This window comes from Echinops telfairi, unplaced genomic scaffold (assembly GCF_000313985.2).
Source record: "Echinops telfairi isolate 266 unplaced genomic scaffold, ASM31398v2 ScPeMD7_655;HRSCAF=1070, whole genome shotgun sequence".
Taxonomy (NCBI): Eukaryota; Metazoa; Chordata; class Mammalia; order Afrosoricida; family Tenrecidae; genus Echinops; species Echinops telfairi.
Genome location: NW_022104553.1, coordinates 26,982,250 through 27,006,229, shown reverse-complemented (window position 1 = coordinate 27,006,229; position 23,980 = coordinate 26,982,250). Strand labels below are relative to the sequence as shown.

Sequence of the window (23,980 nt, the reverse complement as noted above, 5' to 3'; positions counted from 1 at the left end):
CCCCGCCTGCTGACCCAGGCTGGTGGCTGAAGGTGGCCTCTCTCCGGTGGTCCCCAGGACCAGCAGGAGAAAGTGCTAAAGACCAACCTGAACGGGAACCTGACCCTGGAGAAGGTGCAGCGGAACCAGAGCACCACGTACGGCTGCCGGGTGGAGGACTACGATGTCCCCGAGGACACTGAGCTCTCCCAGACGCTGCAGCTGCGAGTGGCCTGTGAGAGTCTCGGGAGGGTGAAGGGTGGGGCTCGGGGGGGCCCCCCACCCAGCCTCCAACCTTCTACCTCCACCCCCTTTTCTCCATGTCCCGGTCCATCTTGTATCCACCGTCTCCTCCCGCATCCTCATTCTGTCTCCCTTCCTTTCTCTCCTTGCCCTGCGCTTGGGGCTTCCTCTCCCTCTGGGCCCCCCGCCCATCCTCCTCCTTGGTCTCCCTGACTCCAACCTGCTAGATGACCTGAGGCAGCCAAAGGTTCCTTTTTCTTTTTTTCTTTTGGCTTTGTCTTCTACATGCATTTGTTTTTTGTCTTCTTTTCTTTTTAAATCATTGTATTGGGGGCTCATACAACTCTTATCACAATCCACCCATCCATTGTGTCAAGCACATTTGTACATTTGTTGCCCTCATCATTCTCAAAGCATTTGCTTTCTGCTTGAGCCCTTGCTATCAGCTCCTCATTTTTCCCCTCCCTCCCTCCCTCTCTCATGAACCATGGATACTTTGTAAATTATTATTATTTTGTCATATCCTACACTGTCGGATATCTCCCTTCACCCATTTTTCTGTTGTCTCTCCCCCCAGGGAGGAGGTTCTATATAGATCCTTGTAATCGGTTCCCCCTTTCTACCCCACCTTCCCTCCACCCTCCCAGCATTGCCACTCTCAGCACTGGTCCTGAAGGGATCATCTGTCCTGGATTCCCTGTGTTTCCAGTTCCTCTCTGTACCCGTGTGCATCCTCTGGTCTAGCCGGTTTTGTAAGGTAGAATTGGGATCATGATAGTGGGGGGAAGGAAGCATTTAGGAACTAGAGGAAAGTTGTCTGCTTCATCGTTGCTACCCTGCACCCTGACTGGCTCGTCTCCTCCCTGGTTGTTCTCTTTTAAAGACAATTTCTTTCATTTTCAGTGTAGAAAGTACACACAGCAAAACACACCCAGTTCAGGCATTTGTACGTGCCATTCAGGTACAAGGATGACCGTCTCGGAGTGGGGCAGCCGTTCTTACCCTCCTTTTTTCTGAACGGTCCCTCCACCGTGACCACACAGCCACTGCCTCTCAGCTTCCCAGCCCACCTTTTGAGGTGCTGTTGTCTGTACACTCAGTAACCCCCGGGGATGGTGGACAGTTCTTCCCTGTGTCTGTCTGTCTCAGCACCCCAGGGGGGCAGTTCTGCCTTGCCTTCTAGGATTGCTATGAGTCAGTAGTGATGGCAATGTGTGTGTGTCTGTGTGTGCCTGTGTCTGTGTGTTGCATGTGAGCTTACTCTGACGGCTTTCTAAAGCACCAACCCGGCCCTCGTCTGCCCACAACCTGCCATGGCTCCCTAGCACCCCCTGGGGAGAGAGCTAAAGCCCTTGCCACGCTCTTCAAGGCCTGGCTCTGCCCACCCGGCTTCAGCTCACCCTTCTCCCTCGGCAGCCCCTGCTGCTTGGCTTGGTCCTGTGTCCTCCCCACCCTCCTCTCTACCCTCCTACCCTGTTGCCTGAGAAATCGTGGGGTGCTGGTACCTGCGCCCTCCCAGAGGACCTGGTTTCCTCCTGGGGACTCCCTGTGAAGGGCGCAAGGCGTCCCCGAGTAGCAAAGGATCACCCTCTTCACTTTAGTGACTTGAATCTACCCAGGGGCACCTAGGGCCTTACCTGAGCTAAGGTGAGGAGCTGAGCTTTCTCCTCGGGGCACTGGGGAGCCATGGTAGGCTCCAAGCAGAGGAGGGTCAGGCTTGGACTTTAGAAAGAGCCCTTTGACCCAGCATCTTCTCATCCCAAAGTGTCACAGCCTAGAAACCCCCTGTGGAGCACAGTTCCAATCTGCACGGGGACTGAACAAGTCACAAGGACCTCCATGGCTCTGCGCCCCCAGCAGGGCCTCGGTGCCCTGGCCTGGGGCTGGAACTTGCCTTCCCAGAGCCAATCAATGCTAGAGAAGGCACGCTGAGTGGCAACCTTCACGGGGTGGGGGTGGGGGATCATTCTGTTTGGCGATGCGGAGGGATTGGCAGGGCATGTTTTAAATAGATAAGGGAGAGTTGTGTTCCTGGAAGCAGATGCTGGTTCGGAGATGTGCCGGGGGGGTGGGGGGGGAAGCTGGTTAGAGAATACCTTGGAAACCTAGCCAAAACAGTGAACTCGGACGTGTTGTTGTTGGGTGCCCTCGCGGAGGGCGTCCCCCGACAGAAGGAAACACTGCCTGGTCCTGTGCCATCTTGTGTCCTGCCTGGTCTTTGCCCAGGCCCTGCTGCAGCCACTGTGTTGAAGGCCTTCCTCCTCTCTGACCTGCTGCCAGGCATGCTGACCTTCCAGGGACAGATCTCCCCTGATAACACTTCCACAGTACTCGAGATGAAGTCTCACCATCCTCGCTGCGAAGGAGCAGTCTGGCGGTACTCCTTCTTTTCCCGGTGATTTGGTGGTGAAGAGTTGTCCTCCTAACTGCAAGGTTGGCAATTTGAATCCACCAGCCGCTCTGTGGGAGAAAGAAGAGGCTTTCTACTTCCATAATGATTTAAGAGTCTTGGAAACCCACAGGGGCAATTCCCCCCTGTGTCTCACAGGGTCGGTGTGGTATCGACTCGATGGCAGTGAGCTTGGTTGGTTGTTGTTGTTGTTGTTGTTGTTGTTGTTTGGGGGGAGGGAGTTGGGACTCCTTCTAAGGGCAGATTTCTTCAACTCCCGACATTCAGTATTCTTCAATTGTGTCCATTCAATCTCCACTCGGTGTTCTTCACCAACACCCTATTCTGGCCCATTTGTTGCTCATGATCCAGCTGTCACATGCCATGGAGGGGTTTGAGAGCACCAGCCAGGGCTCGTGCCAGGTGCATCTTCGTCTCAAAGTGATGTCTTCGCTCTCTAGCACTTAGACTCCAGGTTCTTCCGGTGCCAAATTTGTCATCCATCGACCATTATCAGTAAGTGTTCCCAGGCATCGTGGCTCGCAGCAGGCAAGTTGTGTCATGCAGGGAGCCCTCCTCCACCCCGAGGCCACACTCCTCCTAGAGCCCGGCTTCTCTGATGATTTGTTCAGCGTCCTGATCGCAAGCCTGGTGAGAGGATGCTGCCTCAAAGCACACCTCCCGATTTTAACCCACGTAGTGCTCCCTTGCTCTGTTCAAACGACTGCCTCTTGGTCCAGCACAGGTTCTGCGTGACCACAAGGAAGTGGGAAGGCTCATTCTTTGAAATGCCATGCACCACGTGTGATCCCCAGCAGTGCCTTCAATAGTCAGTGACACACAGGTTGACATCTTCCGGGCCTTCTCTGCTTCCAGATCCATCAAGATCCGGCTGACCTCAGCAGTGAGAGCCCTTGGTATTCCCCGTTCCCTTGTGAATCCAGTCGGAATGCCTAGTGGCTCCCTGCTGAGGGCTTGTTGGAAGGAGTCCCCAGCAGCACTTTAATTGCGAGGGACACTAAGGGGACCTTCCAGTCCATTGGGTCACCTTCCTTTGGAATGGGCACATACGTGGATTTTTTTTTCCAGTCAGGTGACCGGGTTATCTGCTTTCCAAATTTCTTGGCAAAGTCGAGTGGAAGCTGCTAGTATTGGATCCGTTAGTGGAAACATCCCTCAGTGCCTGGAGCCTGTTTTTCTCCCAAGCCTTCAGTGAGTGCAGCTTGGGCTCCTTCCTTGAACACGATGAGTGTTGTTTCACGTCTTGCCTCCTGCAACGGTTGAACATCGGCCAAAGCTTTTTGGTTCAGAGACCCTTGTCCCATCTTCTTTTGAGGTTCTTGCATCACACAGTATTTCACCCAAACCAACCAAAGCCAAACTCCCTGCCATCGAGCTGATGCCGACGTGTAGGGTGACCTTACTGGACAGGGTAGAACTGCCCCTGTGGGTTCCTGAGACGGAAACTCTCTCTATGGGAGTAAGTCTCCTCTTTCTCCCACGGGGCGGCTGGTAGTTCAGAACTGCTGACCGTGCAGTGAAGACCCAGTGTTTAACGATTGTCACCAGAGCTCCATGTTGTCCATCAGTCACTCAGTCACTCACACACTCAGTCACTCACACTTACTCACTCACACACTCAGTCATGCACACACTTACACACTCAGCCGCTTACACACTCACTCGCTCACACTTAGTCACACTCAGCCAGTCACTCACACACTTACTCTCACTCATACACTGTTACTCACACACTTACAGTCACACACACACTCAGTCACTCACACACTTACACACTCAGTCACTCACACTCACTCGCTCACATTTAGTCACACTCAGTCACTCACACACTCAGTCTCTCACACACTCACTCGCTCACACTCAGTCACACTCAGTCACGCACACACTTACACTTATACACTCAGTCACTCACACACTCACTCGCTCATACTTAGTCACATTCAGTCACTCACACTTACACTTACACACTCAGTCACTCACACACTCAGTTACTCACACATTTACACAGTCACTCACACTCACTCACACACTCAGTCACTCTCACTCACACACTTACTCACTGTCATTGAGTTCATTCCGACTCATAGCGACCCTGCAGGACAGGGTAGCACTGCCTCTGTGAGTCTCCCTGAGACTTGTCGTTTTTTTCCCCACCTTTTAATTTTTTAAATCACATTATGGGCAGCTCTTACAGCTTTTATCACACTCCATCCATTCATTGTGTCAAGCCCATCTGTATGTACGTTGCCATCATCATTTTCAAAACTCTTTTTTCTCCCCCTCTCGCCCTCCCTCATGAACCCTTGATAATTTATCATTTTTTCCTGTTTATAAAGTTTTAGTGGTATAAACATTCGCGTATCACATTCTTTCATCGTTAAGTCATTTTAAGAGGGTTGTAGATACATCATCACAACCAGTTCTACTGCCCCTGCCCTCCTCCCGCATTGACCGTTTGCTCCTTAATTTCCCTCACCCTTCCTATCCACCACCTCCCATCCCCTATCCCCATCTATAATTTTTTTTTCATGTCTTACACTGACCACTGTCTCCCTTCACCCACTTTTCTGTTGTCTGTCCCCCTGGAGGGGGTTATATGTCGATCATTGTGATCGCCTCCCCCTTTCCCCTCCTGGTATCACTACTCTCATTATTGGTCCTGAGGGGTTTTATCTGTCCTGGACTCCCTGTCCTGTACCAGTGTACATGCTCTGGTCTAGCTGGATTTGTAAGGTAGGACTGGGGTCATGACAGTGGGAGGGAGGAAGCATTAAAGAACTAGAGGAAAGTTGTGTGCTTCATTGGTGATGTACCGCACCCTGACTGGTTGTAAGATCTGATGAGAGTAGAAAGCCTCATCTTCCTCCCAGGAAGCGCAGTTAGCAGCCCGGTGTGTAACCATCACACCACCAGGGGTGTGTGTGTGTGTGTAAGGGGGTGTCATTTTGTCCCCGGGACCCTTCGCTATTGCAATCTGAGGCTGGGTTTTATTTCTGCCCCCCTCTCCACTTGAGAAGTGCCGTCTCTTCCCTTCCGGTTTTCCCATGGGGTGGGGTTGGCACACTTCCCGATCATACTTGGTCTTCCCTGAATTCCTCTGTGCAGCTCTTCGACGTCATCATTTCTTCCCATCGGTTTTCCACAGCAAGGTTCAGAGCCTCTCCTGCTACTCCGTTTGGGTTCTCTCCTCCCTCTTCCTCCCTGGCTTGTGGATGTCCTTCAGCTTTCTTCATGCCTCGGCCACGTTTCCTTCCCTTATACATGAGGCCACTCACTGTGAGTCAGTGCCAGCCCTCCCACCCCACCCCCCACCCCTGGGAGTCCGCATCTGCTGGGGGAGGCATGAAGGCAGCAGAGAGGGGGGTCTCCAGGACCATGGTAACCAGGCCACAGTTGGCCCTGCTTGGTAGCTGACATGGCCCTACAGAATTGGCGCTGGGGAGCTGGGCCCTGGCCACCCGCCCCGTAAGAAGTCACAGGCTTGGACTGCCCGCAAAATGGGGACGGGATGTGACCTTGGACGAGGGGGCCCTCTGCAGCTGTGGCTCTTCCCAGCGAGGGCTGACAGCTGATGGCCCGCTGGGCAGCTGGAGCGCTAAATCCTGGGAGAAGCTTTTGGGTTTCCACAACAGGTGGCCAGGGAGGCCTTTCTGAGAAGGGTGCATTTGAGCGAAGGGAATCAGGAATGGGAAGAGCTAGATTCCAGGGGAAGGAACAGCAGGTGCAAAAAGCCGGAGGCAGGGCCCAGCTCCGCACGTTGGGTGCCCGCCCGGGTGGCGCTTCCCATGTGCAACAAAAGGAAGCACCTCCCGGCCCCCGCGCCATCCACACAGGGTTATGTTGTAGCCCATCCTGACGGTCATCACCCGGCCTGGTCATTCATGGTGACACCCCTTGCCCTTGGGCCTCCTCCCGTGCCAGGCCATGCAGACTCCATGGCCACATTTATCATCACTGTGAAGTATAGAGCTATCTATGATAAATACAGCTGTCACCTGCCTAAGTGTAGTATTTCTTAGATTATATGAACACCCTGGTGGTGTGCGGTCTGTGGTTTGAACCCACCAATCTCCCTATGGTAGAAAGATGAGGCTCTCTACTTCAAGATGTAAAGTATCAGAAACTCAAAGGGGTAGCTCTGGCGCTCCTGCTGGGTCATTGTGAGTCCCAGTCAACTCGATGGCGGTGAATCCCGCCCCCCCCCCCCCTTTTTTAATACGAATGCTGACAGCAAAATTGTTCTGTAAAAATCTTTCCACACTGAAGTCACCACACACATTAGTCGCCACATTACTTGGTAATCAAGCCTTTTAAAACTTTTTTTTCTCCCCCTCCACCCCCACCCCGTCATTGCTACTTCTTCCAAAAAATCTATATTGAGAAAGAGCTCCCCAATGCCACTTTTGACAGCAACACTGTCGCTAAAACAATCAGAAAACTGGGCAAAAGCTCTCGCTCCCAGCCGTCCGGCCGATGCCCACTCTTAGTGACCCTGAAGGACAGGGGTGCCTGTGGAAGTGCCCCTGTGGGTCCCAGAGATGCTAACTCTTTTATGGGAGTAGAAAGCTTCACCTTTCTCCCACGTTGCTGGCTGATGGTTTGAACTGCTGACCTTCCGTTTGCAGCCCCATGCATACCCCACTGCACCTGGCCCTGGCTGTGCTGAGGAAGCCACGTGATTGGCAGTGGGGTTGTCATTGGTAATAATGACAGTTCTGCCAGGCACCCAGGAACCTTCACCACGTAAATTAGAGTGTTGTTTTTGGTTAATCATTTTATTGAGGGCTCTTACAGCTGTTACAACATTCCATAGATCAACTGTATCAAGCATATTTGTAAATATGTTGCCATCATCATTCCCAAATCATTTTCTACTTGAGCCTTTGGTATAAGCTCCTCTTTTTTCCCCTCCCTCTCCCACCCTCCCACCCTCGCGAATCCTTGATCAATGATTTATTGTTATTATTATTATTTCGTAGCTTACACTGTCTGTTGTCTCCCTGCATAGAGTTTTTTTTAAGGATAGGTTTATTGATACATCGGTTCTGGGCAGACAAGAAATGTTTTTTGTTAGAACTCACTATAGTAGGAGTTTAAAAAACAACATTTCTGCTGACACACTCCAGAGACTTTATAGACAGTCGTTTTTATGTCACCCCTCTGACAGTGTCCCTTGGTGTGGTCTGAGCCCCCCACCCCCCAGAGATGAGCCTGGAAGGCAGGAGATGAGGGGGAAGGAGAGATGGGCAGGAGCCAGATCAGGCAGCATGGTACCAGCTGTGCGCGCTAAGGAATGTAGGCTTGATGCTGAGGCTACTGGGGAGCCAGTGCAGGGTTTTTAAGCAAAGGAGAGGGCTGTGCGTAAGTGGCAGCCAGGAGACACGGATGTGGGTGGCTGCTGGGTGAGGCAGACCGAGCAGGCGTTAGAGGCTGAGGGAGAAAGAGGAGGCTTGCTCCCGGACAGAGTGACCTTCTTGGATACCTCCAGGGGGCTGTGATACCCTGCCCTGCCCGGTTGCTGTGAGCCAGCATGCACTCTAGGTTTGGTTTCTTGGTTTGGTGGTGGGTGCTGAGCCTATAAGTCTTGAGGACAAGGGCTGGTGGGGTCCATGGGCACAGGGTTTGAGCAGTGGTGGGGAGTGGCCAGGCTTTAAGGCCCCCAGGTTAACTGCTGACCTCCGTCTCAGGGGGGTCAGCTCTGGAGGAAAGGGGTTGGGTTGGCTGGTGTCGCGGGGACTTAGACTTGTAGCATCTGGCTTGGACGGGATAATGGTGATAGCCGGAGGAGGAGGGGGAGGAAGTCTGGGAGCTCGTGTTTAGCGTCCTTTGGACCCCCACAGGCCCAGGAGTGGCCCTGGGTGGGAGGAACTCAGCTCTCTCTGTGTCCCCCAGACCTGGACCCCCTGAAGCTCAGCGTGGGAGAGCAGCTGTCCCTGCAGCTGGGCAGCAACGAGAGTGTGGACTGCTCTGTGCAAGGCCTGCCCGCCCCGACCCTACGCTGGACCAAGGTGAGGGGCTCCGGCCTGCGCCCCCCTCCACCGGCGCCCCTCTCCCTTCTGCCTTGAGCCGCCTCTTCTGACCACGCTGCTTCTCCTCTCCCCAGGACGGGGCCCCCCTGGGGGACGGCCGCACGTTGTCACTCAATTCTGTCACCTTTGACTCCGCCGGCACCTACACCTGTGAGGCTTCCGTGTCCACGGTGCCCCTGCTGAGCCGCACGCAGGCCTTCAAGCTGCACGTCCAAGGTGTGGGGGCGGGGCCCCCTGGACAGGGACAGCGGGGTGGGGGTGGGGGGTCCCAAATAAACAGGAGGTGCCCCGTTGGACCTTACATCTTTCTGACACACGCACGCACGGCCCCACCCACCCCTCTGGGCAGTGCAGAGCCGACCAGCTCTGTGGAGTTTAAGAGGCTGCGAACTTTCAGCCGCAGACAGCCTGGCCTTTCTTCCGAGGCACCTGGGGTGGGTGGAGCCCTGTCGGCTTGACTGCGCCGCCCGGGGGCTGCCGTCGCCCCTTGTTGGGGAGGCGAGACTTCGACGAGCCAGGCCCCACTCCTCGCAGAAGCAAACACCGCCCGCCCTGGGCCTTTCTCCCCATCCTGTCGTGCCCACTGCTGCAGCCACGGCGTCCATCCATCTCCTTGGGGATCGTCCTCTTTTCCCCGGACCTTCCACTCGCCACTTCTTCTTCTCTTCCTCCCCCCTGGGGGCCCTAAATCCACCCAGTCTGCTCACCACCCCGCCTCTCTCAGGGTCACCAGAGCTGATGGCAGAGGAGACCCCGTCCAAGGCAGAGGGCTGGCAGGAAGGGGAAGAAGTCACGCTGACCTGCGCTGCCCGCGGTGACCCAGAGCCCAAACTCACCTGGAGCCAGCTGGGCGGCAGTGTAAGGGGTCCCCGTCTCCTCCCCAAGGCCTCACCCTCCCAGGCGTTGTGGACCCGACACCCCCAGGGGCCTGCATCCCTTCCCCCAAGCCCTTGGATCCCTGGGTGCCCATCTGACCCGAGCCCCCTCAGCCAGCAGAGCCAGGCCCCGGAGGGCAGGGTTGGGTGAGCAGTTCCCTGACCCTGAAGGTGACCAGCGCCCTGAGCCGAGACGGGGTCTTCTGTGAGGCCTCCAATCCCTACGGGAACCCCCGCCATGTCTTTCACTTCGGTTCTGGTGAGTGCTTACCCTTGGGTGGGGGCAGGCCCTGGCACACAGAGCCCCACCCCCACTTCTCCCGCTGACCCTGCCCCGGCCTGTTCCTGCAGTGGCCCCCCAGACTGCCCAGGCGGGAGTAGCGGTCATGGCCGTGGCCATCAGCGTGGGCCTCCTGCTCCTGGTCGTAGCTGCCTTCTACTGCATGAGACGCAAGGGACGCCCTGGCTGCTGCCGGCGTGGAGAGAAAGGAGCCCCGTGAGTGACCCGCGGCCTGGATCCAACCCCACCTCACCCACAGCTGAACCCCAATCCTATCTCCATCCCCAAACCCACCCCATAACTATTCCTAATCCACTTCATCCCAGCTGAAGCCCAATCCCATTTCCATCCCCCAAACCCACCCCATAACCATTCCCAAATCCATCTCATCCTCAGCTGAACCCCATTCTCATCTCTAGCTATTTCCAACCCCACCTCATCCCCAGCTGAAGCCTAATCCCATTTCCATCCCCCAGACCCACCCCATAATTATTCCCAATCCCATCTCCAGACATAATTCACCCCATCTCCATCCCCAAACCCATTATCTGCAGCCTCAACCATCATTTCAGCTGAATCCCAATCCCATCTCCTGTCCCAACCCTATCCAAATCCCCAACTCACATCCTCACATCCAACTCCTATCCATTTCTAACTTAATTAACCCCTTGCCAGTCCCCAATCTTTCCAGTCCCAAACTCATTCCCATTCCCAAACCAAACCCCATCCTCAAACTTAACCCATAAATAACTATTCCCAAACCCAATGTAACCTATCTCTGTCCCCAAATCCAACCCCATTGCCAATCCCAACCTGAATCCATCCTCAATCTCAAACCTAACCTATAACCATCACCTATTCCATCTGTCTATACTTATCTTCAATCCCACCCAACTACATCCTCTTTCTCCTTTTCAATTTATAGCCATCAGCCTCATCCCCCAGTCCCCGTTCAACCTAGACCTGGCTCTTAGCCACCTGCTCACCTTCATCCCCACACCCAAGTCCTGTCCACTCCCAAACCAATACCCAATTCCAACCCTAATTTAACCCCATCCCAATATGCAGTCTCCTCTCCAGCCCCAAACCCATTCTGACCAAGACCAAACGCCAATCCTCAATTCCAATTTATAACCATTCCCAAATGCAACTTAATCCTATAACCATTCTCAAATCCAACTCAATCTCATCCCTCTCCCCAAATCCAACCCCACCGCCAATCCCCAACCCAAGCCAACCTATAAACCATCCCTATCTAACCTTATCTCTTCTCCAGCCCACTCACTCCCATTCCCAAATCAATCCCATCCCCAACTCCATCTCCATAACCATCCCCAAACCCATCCTCATTCTCACGCCAACTGAACCCCATCCCATCTCCAGATGCAACCCCATCACTATCCCCAAACTCATCTCTCTTGATAACCTCCTCTTCAACCCCACCTAAAGGCCTCCCTGTTCTCAGTCCCAACCGGTAACCACCACTAACCCAATTTCAACCTCTTTTTCAAGTCCCCTTGGCAACCCCAATCTTATCTCCAACCTCTTCTGTCTCCAGACTCCAAACTTACCCAGCCCCATCCCCAACCACAGGGCCATCTCCAGACCAACCATTCCTTCAATCCTACCCACTGCCATCACCAATCCTACTCCCTTCCATAACCCCAACACCGTTGCACCCCCAGGTCCATCCCCACCCAACACACCCTCATCTCTCCCCTGCCTCTCCACCCCAACCCCTCCCCCAAGCCTGACCACCTGTGGCACACTACCTCCTTCCTGCAGGCCACCTGGGGAGCCGGGACGCAGCCACTCAGGGTCCGAGCGCCCAGAGCAGACAGGCCTTCTCATGGGAGGCGCCTCTGGAGGAGCCAGGGGTGGTAGCGGGGGCTTCGGAGATGAGGTGGGTGAGGCCTTGGGCACCATGGTGGGGGGGGGGGGTGTCCTCTGGGCACAGGCTGACCCTCTCCACCTCCTCCCCAGTGCTGAGCCCACAAACCTCCTCAAGTTGGTCACTGGACCCAGAGCTGCAGTGGGCATCAGAGGACCAGCGGATCAAAGGCCCTGCTCACGCCCCTCACGCCCACCCCAACTTCCTCCTCCCCTCCTTGGCCCTCCCTTCCTTCCTCCACCAGAGCAGCCTGCTGGCTGGGAGGAAGAGGGGATGGGAGGGGGGCTTCCTCTGGGCAGTGTGACTCTCCCAGGCCCTAGAATAGCTCCTGGACCCAAGCCCGGGGCCTGGCCTGAGACGAGGCCCCAAAGGGAGGCTCCACGGCCTGGGCTATTTTTACCTCTTGCCTCCTTTGCTGGTCCCCCCACCTGGCGTCCTGCTGCACAGTCTGACACTGGATCCCCACCCCCGCCCCACCCCTCATCTGTGGACACTGGAGTCTGCAATAAATGCTGTCACATGTCATGTGTCACTTCGACGCTGTCCTCCAGCCAGAGCCTCTGCAGGGGGTGTGGCAAGGGCAATTCAGAGGGAGACTCTGATAGTGCCTTCCCTCCCAGCTTGAAGTCATTGGCAGGTGGGAGCAAGGAGAGGGGGGACTCAGCTGGACGATGGTGGAGGAGAGCGGGGCGCTGGTCTGGCCCCTGAGGACCAGAGCCTGCTGTCAGGGTGGGGTGGGGTAGAGAGGGGTGCTGTGCCTTTAAATGAGCATTCCTATTGCTAGTGCCTCCATCCGGGATCCCCAGAGGCAGTCCAGCTAGACTGGGAGAGCTGATAGAATTAGGGATGGAGACGCCCTGGGGAGAAGGAGGGGTAGGGGACAGCTGGAGAGATGGACCGGAGGTGGAGGAGGAGGAGGGAGAGCCTGAACAGAGGGAGGAGAGATGCGCTGGTGTGCCCAGGTGTGAGGCCACAGCGGCAGACAGAGTGGGGGAGCGACCTGGAGTTCAGGCCATCAGGGCCACAAACAAAAGACCAAACCACTTGGCATTGTCTCCACCTGACCCTGGGCCAGCCCGCGTGTAGAGCTGATGGCTGACTTAGCAGGCGTCGGGTTGCCAGGCCTTTCTTCCAAGGCACGTCTTCATGGGCTGGACCACAGAGCCAAATGAGGTCACCATTGGGGAAGGGGTGGGAGCAGGGGGATTTGAATCCACCAGCTGCAAAGTGAGAGAGATGCAAAGTGATGTAAGTGAGAGAGATGCAAAGATTTCTCAAAAACCCACTGCCAGCATGTGAATGCCAATTCACGGCCACCCTGTGGACAGGGTAGAACTGCCGCTGTGGGTTTTCGAGACTGTAACTCTTTAAGGGAACAGGAAGCCTCCCGTTTCCCCTGCCAGAAAGATTATGTAGCCTTAGAAACCCTGTGGAGTTCCGCACGACCCGAATATCCACCGAGGCACCTAATTTTACCAAAAACCGCCTAAAATATGTGTTGAAAACCTGGACTCAGACCCGAGTGGGTACGAGTTCTTCTCTGTCCGGCGGAGGTGACTGTGAGTCAGACCGGCCGTCAAGGGGCTTTGTTTCTCTTGTTCTCTCTAGAGTACAATTGACTTCCTTATTTAACAAGAAGGTAGCAGAAGCACAGACCTGCTCACGAGGAGACAGCCTTGAGACAGCCCTGGGGCGTGTTGGACACTAAAGTTGGGGGACCCCCACCTCAGAGAAGAGCAGAAAAGGGTCCCTGGGTCCAGAGCAAGGACTGAGGTCAAGAGACATGCCATTCTGAGAGCAGAGACAAACGGGGAGGGGGGGCAGGGGGGTGTGGAGCAGACAATGGGGGTTCAGCTGGGAAGCTGGAGGGGGCTTGACAGATGGCTAAGGGGCGTGGCTAGAAGGGGCTCCTGGGAGGAAGGGTTTCTCTACCCAGCACCTGGTCCCCAGAGTTAATGAGGGGGAGGGTCCTCCTCAGTCTCCCCAGAGGGCCTATCTTTACATCAGCGTTCCCTCATCTGCATCTATTTGCATATAGATGGCCGCTTGGGCCCTCCTAGCATGGGGGGAGGGGGGGACCACAGGATGTAAAGATAAGTTTGAAATAAACTCTCCTTGCTCATCAACCTTCTATAGCTCCCCCCATTGCTTGAGGGAGGGTGAGCCACACATGGGGCCCTGGCATTCAAGGCCTTCCCAGGGGACTGTCTCCTCCCCACCACTCCTCACTGCACAGTCACTCCCTCTTTGCGCGTGATTTGGCAGCTGGGACACTTTGAAGGGGTCAATAAAGCTTTCAAGGAGCGCTGGTGGTGCAGTAGTTAAAGCGCTGGGCTGCTGAGTTCCTGGGAGGAAGAGGTGGCCGGTGCTCCCTTTAAGATGAGTCTCGGGAAGCCGGTGGGGCTGTCCAGAGACTCGTGGCCGTGGGTTTATAAAGCTTACGTGCCTTTTGTCTGCCTCTGGAACTTTATAGGACCCAGCCTTCTTCTGAATTCATAGATTGTATTAGTGAAGGTATGTTTCGTCTCAAAAAAACAACAAAGCCTAACTCAAAAATCACGAGATGCCAGCGAGTCAGTTCTGGCTCACAGTGACCCCGATTCTGCACCATTCTCACCAATGTTCTTAGGTTCGAATCCATTGTTGCAGCCACTGTGCCAAGCCATCTCCATAAAAGGCCTCCTCTTTTTCCTGCCTCTGTCCTAAGCATGCTGTCCTTCTCCAGGGACTGGTCTCTCCTGACACCAGGTCCAAAGTCCATGAGGCCCCCCCTTGCCTCTTAAGCATTCTGACCGTACTTCTTCCAAAACCGGTTTGTTGGTCCTTTTGTCAGCCCCTGGTATTTGCCATATTCTCCACCAGCACAAATCAAATTCCATTCTCTCAGCTTCCTTATTCATGTCCACCTCTCACATGCCTATGAGGCGATTGAAAATACCATGGCTGGGTCAGGTGCCCCTTCGTCCTCAAAGTGACATCCTCGCTCTTCAACACTTCAAAGGGGTCTTGTACAGCATCACAGCAACACGCAAGCCACCACCGGCTGACAACAAACTGACAGACAAGTGGTAGCTAGAACTGGCAGCATGAAGAGGGTACCACTTTCTCCAGTCACTGGGAAGTTCCAGAGCGCCCCAGCTTCAGGCATAGCTGGATCCAGGGGTTCAAGCCATCTCGTTGTAATGCTCTTCTTTCACCTCTGCTGCGCTCCTGGGCACAGGCAGGGTCTTTTCGAAACTTCAGGTGCCACGCACAGCAGATTTCTGCCCCACCAGCTTAGCAACCTCAACCAAAGACTACTCAGAAATCTCAGGGCTAATTCTCATTGGCCAGGAATGGCTCCCGTCTTCATTCATGAGCCAATCCCTGTGGCCAGGAGGATGGAGTGCTCTGATTGGCCAGGCTAGAGTCAGTTTGACTCTAAACCAGAAGGGCTGCATGGGGTGGGGGGGTCTCCATAGGGAAAATGGGGGTGAGGACTGCTTCTGGAGGAAGGGAGAGAGGCTCCTGGGCAGGTAAAATGTTTGGTGTGCACTTCACACCGCCATCAGGAAGCCCTTGGCCGGCTGCCCCTGCCTCTTCAGAGAAGGGCCACCTTTGGAACTCCTTGACACCTGAGCCACCCAGTCCTTTGTCAACAAACACAAATGGTGCCCAGCCTTATGCATGTGCCTGGTGGGAGAGCGTGTGTGTGTGTGTGTGTGTGTGTGTGTGTGTGTGTGTGTGTGTGTAGACAGAGGCTGAGCACATTCACAGGCCAGAAGAGGAGCTAGTAGGAGGCCTTCCTGGAAGAAGACAAAAAAACAAAACAAACTCACTGCTATCGAGTCCATTCTGACTCATCAGACCCCAGGGTAGAACTGCCTCTGCAGGAGACCTAACCCTTCAGGAAGAGAAGGCTTCCTCATGGTTCTTCTGCATAGCAGCCAGTGGTTTCAAACCGCTGACCTCAGGGTTAGCAGCCCGACATGTACCCACTACCCCACCAGGGCACCTCCTGGAAGAAAGACTGGTTATTTTGATCAAGAAAGTAACAGGGGTCCCAGGCTGAGTCAGTACTTGCAGAGGTTGCCAAGCAAGTGAGGGGCCAAGCTGGTGAAATCTAGTGGTCCTGGTGCCCCCATCCCCAGCCTGGCCCCAGATTGAAGGAAGAAGAGTAGTAAGATCCAGTGCAGTGGTTCTCAACCTGTGGGTCATGACCCCTTTGGGGGTCGAATGACCCTTTCACTGGGGCCGCCTAGTACATCCTGCATATCAGATATTTACATTATGATTCATGACAGTGATGAAGTAGCAACGAAAATAATTTGAGGGTCGGGGGTCACCACCACATAAGGAACTGTATTAAGGGGTCGGCATTAGGAAGGTTGAGAACCACCGATCTAGTGTATGTGGCATTAACTGAAAGGTTGGCTGTTCAAACCCACCTGGTGGCACCACGGAAGCAAGGCCTGGCAATCTGCTCCCATACAGATTACAGCCAAGAAGCCCCCATGGAGCCCAGCTCTCCTGGATAACTCAGGGGTGGTCAGGTGTCCGGATCTCCTGGGCAGCAAATGGTTAAGTGTGGGTTTGTGGAATCATCAACTCCCATCCAGCTGGGCAGGTGAGGGGTCTTCCAAAGCTCAGGCTAAACAAAAAAAGAAGAAATCCACTGAATTCCATTTTCCCACAGACTTGGGAAGCCACTCACCCCACCTCCTGCATGAGCTGGGGACAGGCTGGCACGTTGTGGCTAGGCGCCAGCCAGTTTGTCCTGACTCATAGCGGCCCAAAGTACCACACCAGGAGACACTGAACACTGCCTGGCCCGGCCCCGGCCCCCTAGTGGTCCTTCTGTTGGAGCCCCTCCTTACAGTCCCTGTGTCAGCTCATCCTGCTGAGGGCTTTCCTCTGTTTCGCCACCCCTCTACTTTATCAGGCACCATGTCCTTCTCCAGGGACTGTTCTCTCCCGAAGACATGATATTAATTTTTAAAAAAACAAAGCTCCGGTTGAGTTCAAACCTCAGGCTTGCTGGTAGGCGTGAGGACCAATGCGTACTTCAGGTTATTTCTCAGAGAAATAGGGACATCAAACATCATGGCCTCCCCCATCAAGGGATTCTTGTGAAGCATTTTTCTCTCTGTGCTATCCGGTCACCACTGCTGACGCCTAGTGACCGTCTGTGGGTTTCTGAGACGGTATCTGCTTATGGGAGTAGAAAGCCTCGTCTTTCTCCAAAGGAGATGCTGCTGCGTTCTACGCCCCCAAGGCTCCTTGAGGCATTGACTCAGATGAATCCTGAATCATGTGGTGAGACCACTGTCAGCTATTTAGTAACTCAGGGGCTTTGGGCCCAGCCACTTCGCCTCTCTGTGCCTCAGCGCCTAGTCACTTAGGGTGAGTTGTTTGACATAATAAGAGGGACCATCAAGAAGTTCATGAGGAAAAAAAAATCCATGATCTTTTCGTTTCATTTCGCGCCCCAGGAACTTTGGGGGGGCCTGGCTGATAGGAAGTTGGGAATTCATTGATCAGGACTGTTATTATGACCAGGACTTGAACTCGCGTCCGGTAGATGTCCAGTCCTTGCGAGGTGCCCACCAGGGGAGGGCATGAAACCACCAGCCCGTCCAGCCCCCAGCTGGTCAGGTTCTCGACCTAGAGCAATTCCAAGGGCCCGATCTCAGGTGCTGCGAGTCCCCTTCACTCCCAGCTCTCGCCCCGCCCCCACCACCCTCCCCCCCTCCCCAGTGGCCTCTCCAGCTCCCCCAGGCAGTCAGAGGACTGTGAAGGGGGTGGGGCGGGAGGAACGGGAGCCGCAGGGCGAGACAAAGGGGCCGAGTCCAAATGAAGGACACCGAGAGGCGGCGGCGGCGGCTGGGCAGATAGCAGAAGTGGGACAAGGCCAAGGGGAGGGATCGGCGGGGCCGCGGCCGGACCCTAGATCAGCCCCGCGCCGAGCCCGGTCTGTGCTGCCCCCTGGCGGGCGGCGGCGGCGGCAGGGCGGCGGAGCGGACCGGAGTGGGAGCAGGGTGTCGGTATTGGCGGAGGCGGGGAGGAGCGGGATGCGGGGAGGGAGGGGACAGAGATACGGAAAGAAAGAGACCCCCGCGAGAGAAATGCAACGCAGAGACACCCAGGGAGACACACCGGGGCGCAGGGAGGCAAGGAGGGAGACAGAGATGGGAGCCAAAGACATGGAAAGCGACACGGGGACCACGCGACAGAGATGCAGCGACAGAGACAAAGAGATCGGACCCCCAGCGACGTCAGGACGAGAGCCAGAGCCAGACCGACAGGGACCGCGAGAGGAACGGCCGGACCGGGGGACACAAAGGCAGAGGCTCTACGCGGAGCAGAGAAATGAGAACGAAACGGCACAGCGACATCTAGGGTCCGAGATTAGGGGACGCCGAGAGCGGCCATCCTGATGAGGAGGCCGAGGAGGGGCGAGAGCTAGGCAGGACGCGCTGCGGGGGTGAGGTCTCCGTGGAAGCGGGCAAGGGAGCCCACAGAGGAAGGGTCATTGAGACACACCCCCCTACGTGCCACACGCAGGTGTGTCCCCCCCATAGAATAAACAAAAAAAATCCCCAACCGCCCACTGCCATCGAGTCGATTCCGACTCACGGCGACCCCACGGGACAGAGTAGAACTGCCCTGGTGAGTTGTCAGGTCTGTAAGGAGTTCCAGAAAGCCTCATCTTTCTCCCACAGAGCCGCTGGTGGGTTCGAACCGCCGACTTTACGTTTAACCTTCGCCTCCCCTCGCCCTAGTCTACTGCACCACCGGATGTGAGAAGGGATCCGGGCAGAGGGGAGCGTTACAACTTTAATCTGAAATGCGGCGGGAAGGCGCTCCTGGAAATAGACAGGAAGGAGTAGTGAGAACAGGTGAGCGGGGCCACACTGGAGGCGGGGCCTTGGGGGGACGCCCAGAGGCTCAGGAGGCGGAGTCAGAACCTAAGTGAAGCCGCGCGCAGTTTGGGGGCGTGGCGTGGGTGGAGCCTCTGGGTTAAAAGGGTGGGGGCGTGGCCGTAGCTCCGAGGAGCCAAGCCAGAATCCTGAAAGGGGCGTGTTTGAGCTCCCAGGGGGCTCGGGATTAAACCCTGGGAAAGGCGGGGTCAGGACCCGGGAAAGGGGCGGGCCTAGGGTTCTGGGCGGGGCGCTGGGGTGGGGGGGTCAGCCTCCCGGAAACGAGCAGGTGTGGAACCCCCGGACCCGGGCGGGGTCTGAATCCTGGGCGGGGGCGGGGGTTGAATCCTGGGGACCCGCTCCGCGGAGAACCCAGGAGGGGGCGGGGCCGGAGCCCAGAGTCCACCCGGCGGGGCCGGGAGCGAGGGGGTGGGTCCTGTGACGTCAGCGAGTCCGAACGGCCAGAGCTCGGGGCCCCGGGCGCCGAGACACGAAGGGAGAGCGCGGCGAGAACCGGCCTGGAGCCGGAGCCCGTCAGGCACCTGCTCCTCCGCCCAAGCGGATCGGCGCCCGCTTAGTGGCCCGCGGCCCCGATCGGGGCCCAGTCCCTTCCCGGGCCCTCCATGGCCCGGGCCGCAGCCCTCCCGCCGTCGAAATCGTCGCCGACGCTGCTGCCGACGCTGCTGCTGCTGCTGTTTTGGAAAGCTGGTGAGAGAGCGCGTGGACGGCCCCGGGGACCCCTCCCACGCGGGGATCCTCCCCCTCCCGCACCCCCTGCTCCGATCCACCTCTTACCCCCAGTCCGCCGACCCCCCTGGCTCGTGCCCCCTTCCTGGCTGACCCTTCTCTGTCTCCCTCCCGCTCACCGCCACCCCCATTCTCGATCTCAACTTCCGTCCACCCCCGCCCCCTCCCTCCAACTCTGCCGCCGAAAGGGTTACACTCTCGGTTGGCTGGAAGCCCCCTCCCCACCTTGCGCCGAGCGGTTGGCCCGGATCTGCGTTTCCGTCTCCTGTTCCCCACTCTGGAATGCAGGGAATGTCGCCCCTCCAGCAGGAGGGTCTCCGCGATGGCGAGACCACCTCCCCCACCTCCCGTCTCCTAGGGCTGACCCTCGGAAGCCTGGGGGGCTGGGGGCCTGGTGTGGACCTCGAGGGGCTGGGAGCTCGGACGGGGCCCGCGGGGGGAGGGGGCGAGGGTGGCCTCTCGAATCGGACTTGGGGGTCTCCTAGATGGAGGGTGAGCCTTCCTAGGGACAGGGCTGAAGGACTCTAATCCCGGCTCTCAGGGGGCTGGGGGCTCCGACTCATGGGCCTCAGAACACAAGGGGCTGGAACAATTCGGGGCCAGGGTCTCCTGTTTCTTGGGGGGGGGCCCTATAGAATGATAACCCGGGTCTGTGTGATGGGGTCCCAGGTGCAACGGGGGCAGGAGGGGCTCACCCTTGTGGGGGTCCTGATTTAATTGTGGGGAGAGGACTGCTGGACGGGGTCCAGCGAGAACTGGACGCGGGGGAGTGTCTCGACCTGGTGTTCCAGATTTAATGGGGGGATGGGCTCCGTCTGCCAGGGTCCAGGTAGGTTTGGAGCCGAGTTGTGGGGCGGGGTGGGTGGGCGTTGCGGAGAGTCTCAATTTCATGGGTTCCAGGTTTGATCGTGGCTGGGCGGCTCTGTCTCCGGGGTCTTCGGCAGACTTGGGGGGGCGGAGGTTCAATTTCGTGGGGCTTCAGCTGGCTGGGTGGGCAGGGGGCTGTTGGGTAAGAGCACTTGTACGTGGGCAGCGACCGCCTCCGGGGGTCCGGGTCGCAGGTAACGCCGGGGCCCTGGGGTCCCTCGGCCTCGCGGACATCCCGGGGGAAGTTTTCCAGCTTCACTTTTGCCCCGCCGGGCGGGGCAGCCCCTCCCGACTTTCGATTCGGGTTTCGGGACCTTATCTCCGCTCTGATTCGCCTTTGTCCTTCGGAGCAGCCTCGGGGCTGTGGAAGGGAGGAGTCACCGCCCTGAACACCCCTCCCTCCACTCTGCTGCCCACCCTCGTCCTCCCTCTGCCCCCCACCCCCCAGCCCCGCTGGCTGAGTGAGGCCGCCGGGGAGGGAGGAACCGGGAGGGAACAGGTGAAGGCGACCTTGGCTCCTCCCCCTTACAGGTGAGCCGGGTGTTTATACTAGGCCAGAAGCTGTTGTTGGTCTTTCCCAGGGGTTTTCTCAGAGATGGGGTACTGAGGGGGGATTCGGAGGGACCCGGTCCTGGCCAGCTTCCCTTATCCCCTCGCCCCCACCCCAAAGATGTCACTGACTACCTGTCGGCCTTGAACTAAGGCTGCTTCCACCTGCCCCCTGCCTCAGCTAGGGCCTTTGGTCAGTGTTCCTCGTCTTGAGCCTGGACTTCTCGTGGAAGGTTCTAGATGGCCGGCGCGGACGCGGAGAGCTCTACTCCCGTTTTGCCAGCGAGGAGACAGGAAGCTCAAAAAGGGCCGACCACTTTTCCTGGGGGGAACCCGCCTCCAGAGCCTGCCTCCTCGGTTCTCCGGACCCTGTTCTCAGCGCTGCTGGGCCGGGTGGGGAGCCTTTTCTGACCACAATCCCTGCCCTGTGAGGCCCGAGGGGAAGGCTCCCAGGGCCCCACCGGCCCCATTGGAAAGGTCTTGGCGCCAGGGAGGGGACAGTCCCCTTCAGTGACCCTGGAGTCTCCTGTCTCCTTACTAACCTTCTCTCTGAAATCTTTTTTTTTGTCTCTGCTCCATCTCTGGTCTCTCTTCATTTCTTCTCTTTCTCTCCCTCTCTCCCCAACCCCCGCCCCCCTTTCTTCCTCTCTCTCCCCACCTTCAGGACTCCCTGAAGCTCTGGTTCTCTCAACTCCTCCTTCTCTCTCTCTCTCTCTCTCTCCATCCACCTGTCTCTACCTCTGCCCGAGGCTTCCTCTTCCTGGGCCTCCACAGGGGTCAAGGGAGCCCCCAGCAGGGCACCGTGCCTGTGATCACCCCTCCATGCTCCCCACCCTCTGCCCCCCAGGCTCACTGTGCATTCACAGGGGAGGAGGTGAAGGGAGACAGGGGACTGGATCCTCTCTGCTTGTCCTTTCTCATTGGGTAAAGGGGGCTGGGCAGAGCAGAAAAGGGGGTGAGCCTGCTGCTCACACACTGGGTGCGGGTGGGGGTGGGGAAGGGGAGGGCTATAAGAAGATGCAGCCCAGGATGGAGAGCAAGGGATGGAAGCTGGGAGGAGGTTGAGGGATGGGGGGGGGGGTGGGCAGGGCGGACGCCCAGGCTCACACAGGGATACTGAAAAGGAATTTGGGGTGGCTGTGGAGGCTAACACCTAGGGTTGTGGCCTGAGGAAGGGCAGGGGAAGGGAGTTGGACCCCCAGGTGGCGGGGGGCAGATGTAAACAACTGAAGGAGAGAGCCCCAAAGGCTTGGTGAGGAAGCCAGAGGGTAGAGGAAGAGGGAGGGTGGACATGCCCTGACCTCAAGGCCGCTAGAGCCTGGGCCACAGGGAGTGGTGGACACAGGAGGGGCAGAGAGGCAGGCAGGAGGGCCAGCTCCCTCGCCTGGATGCTGTTACATTTTTAATGTCCCCGAGAGGCTGAGAATTGGAGCCAGAGGGGGAGGAGAAAAAGCAGGGACCCAGTGCCAGGGCCCAGGCCGAGCCTGGGAGAAGCCGAGACCCTGAGAGGCAGAGGCCTCTAGAGAGGCTCCAGTGATCCGAGGCTGGGTGGGGGGCAGACCCTTGAAGACCAAGGTCTCAGAAGTCAGAGGGGGGAAACAAAGGGCATTGTCCAAGGAGGGTCTTTTTCCACGGACGTTTGTTCTCGGTTAGCTGGTGCTGCTGTCACCAACAGGCTGCGTGTACGCGCGGGTCACAGGCCAGTGTCCTGGCCTGGCATGTCATTTACCATGCTGCAGTAGCTTTGTGCCCACAGTCCAGGGGCTGGGAGACTTAAACTTCGAGGCTGGCTCTCTCAGGTTCTGGGAGAAGGTCCTCTCCTCCTTTCCATACCCGAGAAACAAACAAACGTCGCTGCCACCTGGTCGATGCCCATTCATGTGACTCAATAGGACAGGGTGGAACTGCCCTGTGGGTTTCCCAGATGGTAACTGTTTACAGGAATAGAAAGCCAGGCTTTTCCCAGGGAGCCGCCGGTGGTTTCAAATTCCTGACCTTTCCGTTGACGGGCCCAGTGCGTAACCACGTGTAATCACCAGTGTCCTGCCACCACCTATGGGGTGCAGCATTTGCTTTTCTTGGTCTCTTCTTATCTCTTGTAAGACTGAAAGAAAAAAAAAAGCAATGACACCCTAGGGAAACTCCCCCTGACCATCATCACGTTGGGCTGGGACCTCCCTAAGGGTGCTACAGCATCCCCTCTCAGCTGATCGGCTGGTCATATCAGATCACATCACGTTACCGGGTAGGGGGATGGCATACCATTACATAACCGCAGAACATCCCGAGAGCCCAACATTGACAGGGATCTTGGGAAGGACACGAGGAAGCGACCCGTGACACGTGCTGAGCTTGGGGGTCAGGACACAGACAGCTGCGCGTGGGCACACAAAGCCACCCTGAATGGTACCCCTTCAAAGGGTGAGTCGTACGGTGGGGGAATTCTCCCTCTCTGACGCCGTTGAATGAGAGGGGGCTAGAGAACCCGAGAGACTTGGAAAGCAGAGAACGGGACTCTGGGAAATACAGATTCAGAGTGACAGGGAGGCACTCTTGGGGGCAGAGGGACAGAAACGTCACCTTTGGCTATTTCAGTCCATCGTGAGCCCCTGAGGTTCAGCCTAGGACCGCGTTCCACAGGGTTATTTATTTCATTTTATATTTCTGGCTGTAATCTTTAAGGAAAGGAGACCCGGTGGGAGCCGTGGGTTACGTGGTCGCCCATCGTAAGGCCGGTGGTTCAAGCCCACCAGCTGTTACTCAGGAGAAAGATGAGGCAGTCCGCTCCTTTAAACACCGAGAGTCAAATGGGGGGCTGATCGCAGGGGCTCACGTGGGAAGAGAATGCTTTGAAAATGATGATGGCAGCTATGTGCACATGTGCTTGACACATTGGAGGAATGGATGGACTGTGATAAGAGATGGAAGAGCCCCCAATAAAAGTATTTTTAAAAAAAAAGACTGACAGTCTTGGAAGCCCATCAGGTCTGCTCTGCTCTGCCCGCCAGGGTCCCTGTGAGTCAGAATTTACTTGATGGCATGAGTTTTTTTTTGGTTTTTTTAACATTTTATTATGGGCTCATACAACTGTTATCCCAATCCATACACACATCAATTGTGTAAAGCGCATTTGTATATCGTTTCTCAAAACATTTTCTCTCCATTTAAACCCCCGACATTAGGTCCTCATTTTTCCCCTCCCTCCCCGCTC

The 23,980-nt window shown here is 56.6% G+C and overlaps 2 protein-coding genes across 4 annotated transcripts in view; both read left to right on the top strand.

The window, feature by feature from the left end:
* Positions 1–12,232, top strand: part of BCAM (basal cell adhesion molecule (Lutheran blood group)) — an 18,494-nt gene extending 6,262 nt beyond the window's left edge. The window contains exons 8-15 of the mRNA XM_013006609.2: positions 58–214; positions 8,525–8,640; positions 8,736–8,877; positions 9,386–9,519; positions 9,651–9,795; positions 9,888–10,032; positions 11,602–11,719; positions 11,800–12,232. Of these exons, the coding sequence (XP_012862063.2) occupies positions 58–214; positions 8,525–8,640; positions 8,736–8,877; positions 9,386–9,519; positions 9,651–9,795; positions 9,888–10,032; positions 11,602–11,719; positions 11,800–11,805 (963 nt within the window). The 3' untranslated portion in view covers positions 11,806–12,232. The remainder of the gene's footprint in view (positions 1–57; positions 215–8,524; positions 8,641–8,735; positions 8,878–9,385; positions 9,520–9,650; positions 9,796–9,887; positions 10,033–11,601; positions 11,720–11,799) is intronic.
* A 6,850-nt stretch (positions 12,233–19,082) lies between these two features.
* NECTIN2 (nectin cell adhesion molecule 2) overlaps positions 19,083–23,980 on the top strand; it is a 47,292-nt gene continuing 42,394 nt past the window's right edge. The window contains exon 1 of one of the 3 annotated variants that reach the window (XM_045292507.1): positions 19,083–19,314. In XM_045292507.1, coding sequence (XP_045148442.1) covers positions 19,230–19,314 — 85 coding nt within the window. In that variant the 5' untranslated portion in view covers positions 19,083–19,229. The remainder of the gene's footprint in view (positions 19,315–23,980) is intronic. The other 2 variants (XM_045292506.1, XM_045292505.1) reach the window with 2 other exon arrangements.